Source organism: Enoplosus armatus, chromosome 3 (assembly GCF_043641665.1).
Source record: "Enoplosus armatus isolate fEnoArm2 chromosome 3, fEnoArm2.hap1, whole genome shotgun sequence".
NCBI classification, from domain to species: domain Eukaryota; kingdom Metazoa; phylum Chordata; class Actinopteri; order Centrarchiformes; family Enoplosidae; genus Enoplosus; species Enoplosus armatus.
Genome location: NC_092182.1, coordinates 27,500,537 through 27,506,994, shown reverse-complemented (window position 1 = coordinate 27,506,994; position 6,458 = coordinate 27,500,537). Strand labels below are relative to the sequence as shown.

General features: G+C 43.0%; 1 protein-coding gene across 1 annotated transcript; it reads left to right on the top strand.

The window, feature by feature from the left end:
- The first annotated feature begins 245 nt into the window (after positions 1–245).
- Positions 246–5,391, top strand: LOC139283363 (uncharacterized). The gene is made up of 3 exons (XM_070903361.1): positions 246–252; positions 334–1,427; positions 5,374–5,391. The coding sequence occupies exons 1-3, from the start codon at positions 246–248 to the stop codon at positions 5,389–5,391; spliced, it is 1,119 nt and encodes a 372-aa protein (XP_070759462.1).
- Positions 5,392–6,458: the final 1,067 nt, after the last annotated feature.

The window sequence follows — 6,458 nt, the reverse complement described above, 5'->3', positions numbered from 1 at the left end:
ACAAAGTGAATTTTCAGAGATAAAGTGATGTGCTACTGTAAATAAGATATATTTACTATATTTTTACTTGACGACTACCTACAAGGATGAATGGACAAAATGATAATGATTCCAATTCCTGGCCATCAACACGTGACTATTATTCATATACTGGATTGTGCTGCTACAAACAGCTCTTTAGGATCTCTAGAGCACCTCGTAGCATGAATAACTGAGATGAAGATGGCACATGTAGCTTTTTTAACATGAGAGGTTGGTCGCCTATATGTCTTCTTCTATATATGTCTTCTAAACTGAGAGCACAGGTCCACTAAATCTTGTTGCTTTCTGCAGCAAAGAGGAACAAAGTTCACGGCCTGTTCACGAGTCTGTCCATGCCTCTGTCCATGCCTCTGTCCATGCATCTGTCCATGCCTCTGTCCATGCATCTGTCCATGCGCCTGTCCATGTGTCTGCCCATGCCTCTGTCCATGCATCTGTCCATGCGCCTGTCCATGCATCTGTCCATGCCTCTGTCCATGCATCTGTCCATGCGCCTGTCCATGTGTCTGCCCATGCGCCTGTCCATGCGTCTGTCCATACCTCTGTCCATGTGTCTGTCCATGCGCCTGTCCATGTGTCTGTCCATGTGTCTGTCCATGCGCCTGTCCATGCCTCTGTCCATGCCTCTGTCCATGCATCTGTCCATGCCTCTGTCCATGCCTCTGTCCATGCATCTGTCCATGCCTCTGTCCATGCCTCTGTCCATGCATCTGTCCATGCCTCTGTCCATGCATCTGTCCATGCCTCTGTCCATGCCTCTGTCCATGCATCTGTCCATGCCTCTGTCCATGCCTCTGTCCATGCATCTGCCCATGCACCTGTCCATGCCTCTGTCCATGTGTCTGCCCATGCATCTGTCCATGCATCTGTCCATGCGCCTGTCCATGCCTCTGTCCATGCATCTGCCCATGCACCTGTCCATGCATCTGTCCATGTGTCTGCCCATGTGTCTGCCCATGCACCTGTCCATGCATCTGTCCATGCATCTGTCCATGCGCCTGTCCATGTGTCTGCCCATGCACCTGTCCATGCCTCTATCCATGCATCTGTCCATGCGCCTGTCCATGTGTCTGCCCATGTGTCTGCCCATGCGCCTGTCCATGCCTCTATCCATGCATCTGTCCATGCGCCTGTCCATGTGTCTGCCCATGCACCTGTCCATGCATCTGTCCATGCGTCTGTCCATGCGCCTGTCCATGCCTCTGTCCATGTGTCTGCCCATGCCTCTGTCCATGCACCTGTCCATGCGTCTGTCCATGCCTCTGTCCATGCATCTGTCCATGCCTCTGTCCATGCATCTGTCCATGCGCCTGTCCATGTGTCTGTCCATGCCTCTGTCCATGCGCCTGTCCATGCATCTGTCCATGTGTCCTCTATCCATGCAGGTTGGTCGTGCTTGTGGCATTTCTGTCTTTTTTGTTTTGTGCTGTATGTAATAGTAGTCAGCAAGTTACTTAAAAAAATATCATAAATATCACATATTACATAGAAATAGTTTTTGCATTACTTTACTTCTTACTCCATAGCAGAAATAATTAGCTCCATTAGCTGTTAGAGCTCCATCAAAGGAGCCTCCCAACAACTCTAAAGCCTCCACAAACACACTTTGAATCTTCTGTACATGGGCGGAGACCTGGGGGTCGGAGGACGAGTCGCCTCCAACTTCTTGTAACTGAAATTGCTTACAAGTAATCACATATCTGTAACATATTACTCTGTAATGCAGTTTTCCCAACACTGGTCTTAAAGCTTGAGGGAAATCTGACCTGAACACAGTAAAAGGTGTCGTAGAGGATATTAAACTGCTAATGTCGTTAATATGTTTTACTTTAATTATTAATTATTACCGTCTCAACCTGTGAAAATAGTGCTCACTACATATGTTAGAGGGTTATAACGGCAAATGATGCTGACAATAACATCACCAGTAATGGCAACATGAATGATGTATACATTTGAAAACCGATGTTTGGTAAATCATTGATATCTCAGAGTGTACAGAAGTTCTTCTTACAGTTTGTGTGGAGTTAAGGACATTCTGTTACAACTGATGTGGGATACATTCGAGCACCAAAGACATGAATTGATTAGAAGATTGTTTGTGGTGGGGGGATCAAGGAAAGCATATAATCTCTCTCAGTGACAGACTTAATTAAAAAACAAGTACAATCGAAGTGGGACGACAGATATCAATATGAGAGCAGGAAAAAGGTCACATACTGCTAAACACCCTTCGTTGTCAAATCCTTGTGACTGAAAATTTGGTGGCTTTTTTGTTTGTTTGTTTTTCTCCTTCCGTCCCCTTACTGCCTGAAATGTTTCCAGTCCTTTGAGTTGAATCGGGTTCATTACTGCAGGAGCCTGTGAGTCCTGTTCAAAGCTTCAGTGGAAAAACTTTTCCAAACTCTTATTAGGCGTGTGGGGGCACTAATCTGACAGCTGAAAGGCGACAGTAATAGTTGTTATAGCTGGAGCTACGCAGTGCTTTCCTTTCCTTTGTGTAAACTGAAAACTTTATCTGGATCAGATAAGACAGGAAAATTCAGTTTTCGTTGTCATGTGGCATTTGCTTGAAACACACATTGTCAAACTCCCATATGCAAATACAGTATTCCCTTTTGCACCTTCTACACACACACGTACCACAAAAATGCACCTGCAAAAACACCCACACCGACCGTATACACACATATACACACACCTCTGCTTCCCAAACACACCAAACCACACACAGCCAGTCCTCCAAGACACACACCCATGCACACACACACAGAGCTACTGTAAATGTCAGGCTACCCAACTGTCAGATGAAGGCAGACGTAACACAATGAGACGGGGAGTCCCCCTGGTGCGTCACATTGCCACATCGGGTCTTCCTCCCCTGCAGGAAAGTGTGAAGTAGAAGCCTGGGAGCATCAATTCCCATTTATAGTTCCTTTGGCTCCCCCAATGGAAGCGATTTCTGGTGTAGTGACGGACGGACATACGTCTTCCTGGCAGTGTACTGTTTGGTTGTCTGTGTTGGTGTGTGTTCATGACTGAAAATGTGTCTTTGGGTGATGATATCTGAGTCAGTCCTGCTAAACGCCGTTCCAAACTCATCTCTCGCTGTTTTATGATCAGTTGTAATTTCCTGTGCTGTTTCCTCACTTCGCCTTTAGTTCCATGAATGTTTTTATTTAACACACTTACACATTATCACACTTGGCTTTTTCATGTTCTTTCACTTTCTCGAGTACATGACTTTCACTGAAGTGTAAAATGTTTTGTGCTTGAATAGTTTTTGAACTTCCATCATTAGTAATATTAGGTAAGTAATAAGTAAATAAGTCAATTAACAATACTTAGTATTCCAGTCTTTCTTCATACTTAAATGGGCACAAGAATAAATTAAGTGAATTAGACTTTTCAGAGTATACTTTGGTTGTAACTAAATATTATAATTATTATAGTAACAATCTTCAACTGTTTGGACAGATAATTGTTCAGTCTTAAAAGTGAACTGACTGTAATGAATCAGAGCTCCTCACTGTTGTCAACTCAGCTGTGATTCACAGGACGTTACTTCCTCGTTAGAAGGCTGAAAGACAGTGAAAGTGATGTGTTTCTGTGAAGAACAACCCTGGTTTAAACAGACAGTTTTAGATGAAACTACGGTTAAAGAGAAGAACGTTTGGGAAAGGAAGACTACATGTAGCTGTTGAATCATTTTCCCTGCAACAAGACTGCACTCAGAAGACGGATTAGCGTCACACGCTGTCAGCGTTTGATCATGCGTCTTCACTGTCCTCCAAGTTAAACGTTAAATGCGAAAAGGATCTCATCTGCACAAGAGAACACATGTAGCTCTTTTCCCTGACGTGTTTGGCTTTATCAAAAGGTGCTGTTCCTGATATATTTAGCTGGAGTACACTGCTTCAGGTTTAATACGTTTTTAATGAGATGAAAGAAAAGTAAAGCCAAGTCTACTTCACTTGTTCCCCCTTCTTCTCCTTCCCCGTCCTCTTCTTTCTCCTCATTAAGCAACGCTCTGATTGATGTATTAAACCTTTACTTTTACCGTCCCGCTCCTTTCATTAGCCTGGGACAGATTGTTTCTCTTTCATGTCTCTCCTCCTTTCCTCTGTCCTTCCTTTGTCTTTTTCTGTCTTATTGTCTGTTAAAGATGTACGCTGCGAGACTCAGAGGGATGACGGATCGGGAGTGATGAGAAAAACAACAGTATGTTTTGGTTCAGGTGTGTGTGTGTGTGTGCATGGAAGGAGGAATGTGTGTTTGTGTGATGGGATGTGTGTGTGTGCATCAACATCAGGGAGATGGTGACGCAGATTGTATCCTTCATGTTGGAACATGAGGTGGTAGCCTTGACACGTCCTGCATGAATACTGTGACCAAAAGCACAATCAGCAATAACAGTTGTGGGGACGGCAAACTTCGCTGAATCTGTTACACGTTACACGTTACATGTATTTCTTATGTATTTTTGGCCTGATGTTGGTGGTAAATAGAAGCGACTGTCCACCCAAGACAGCATCAGACCACCAGCCATGACCACAGTCATTCTAACTATCATGGTCATTTTAACTCACGAGGTTTCTCTAAATCTAACTAAGTACCCATTGAAACATGTTGTCATGAATATTTATACCAACTTTTATGGCTGTTTGGACAGCAGTGGCTGAGCTGTCTCGCTGTAGAACAAAGCTTTGGACGGACAGACGGACTAACTGATGGACACCGTCCCTTCCTGAGCAAATACGTAGCCACACGTTTACTGGAGTTATCAGCATTGTTGAAAAGAGTCTGACTAACCTGAATACTAAACTGCTTATTTAATACATTCAAAGTTACTCGGGAGTATCATTTCTGCAACTAACTTTTTGTATGATTCATCTGTTTATTTTTATGATTAACCCGTTAATCATTTATTCAAAGCGTGAGAAAATAGTGAAAACCCCCTGTGACAAGTTCCCAGGGCCCAATGTGACATCTTCTTATTGCTGGATTTGTCTGACCAACAGTGCTAACCCCAAATATATTCACTTTACAGTGATACAAACCAGAGAAGGGGAGAAATGCTCACATTGGAGACGGCAGAGCCAGAGAATGGATGTGCTTTGTGCTTTGAGAAAAACAAAATGATTGATTGGATATGAAAAAAGTTGCTGATTCATTTTCTTTTAATTCACTAATCGATTAATCAACTAATCATTTCAGCTCTAATCATTTTGAATGCTCCTGACTAAAGAAAGGTATGAAGTAAAGTCTTAGTTGGCAGACAGGTCGCAGAGTGTGTCCTCTCTTATCTTTGTGGTGTGCTGTGGCTGACAGAGGTATGGCATGGTGTGAGAGACAGGTATGTGGAGGGGCAGGAAGTTGTGGCTAGAGTGTGTTTATGTGTGTGTGTGTGTGTGTGTGTGTGTGTGAGAGTGTATGAATCACAAGGGAAGAAAGAGAGACAAAGAAAGGGAGAGGAGGGAAGAGGAGGCAGCTGCAGGGGGATTCTCAGGATTCTTCACATGTTTTGTCCTTCATTTTCCAAAGAGACACGTCTACTGAAGAACAGGCAGAAAGAACAACCATGTCTGAATGTGATCTTAGCTCTTTGACTCCCTTTTTAATTCTCCGCCTTCATCATTTGTGTAAAGAACACTATGCCAGTTATTACAGCTGATACCTTTAGCAAACACACATTTTAATTAACCTTTTATAAAGAACAGAATCAGAATCAGAAACTATTTATTGCCCAGTAACATACATTACAAGGAATTTGCCGTGGTCTGATGGTGCTACATTGTTTTTAACATATAACATATAATCTGACAGATTTATAACAGAAGCTGACTTTAATCTTAAATCTAAGTCTCAGGTGAAAGAGTAGAATCTGACTATAGCGGTGAAATATAACATCTATCCAAGACTCAACCTATCTATCTGTATGTCAAAGACTTCAACCATGCTTGCACTACCCCTCATGGAAGATAAATAGAGACAGATGGATCAAAGGAGCGAGTCAGAGAGACCGACAGATAAATCAGGTAGAATATTACCATGTCGGCCAAGCTGTTGTGTCCTGGACCAAAGAGCTGCAAATCTCATTCCTATGGTGCAGAGTCCCGCTGCCTGTGTGGCACGGCTAAAGAGAGGATTTGTAATGAGGTTGGGCTGCAAAAAAAAAAAGAGAGGGGGGCGGGGGGGGTGTAAAAATTCAAAATTCTCACTGGTTAAATGCCTGGCTGTCTGTACTATGTGAAACATGTTATATATTATATGCTATATATTTGGTGATCCAGCTGAACGTCTGCTGCTGCTGCTGCTGGTTTTAGCTTTCAGTCCAATAATGTCAGAGCTGCATTTACAAACAGTTAAATATTAAAAAAGTTGCTGGTTAGTTAAGGTGTCTTACAGATGATCAG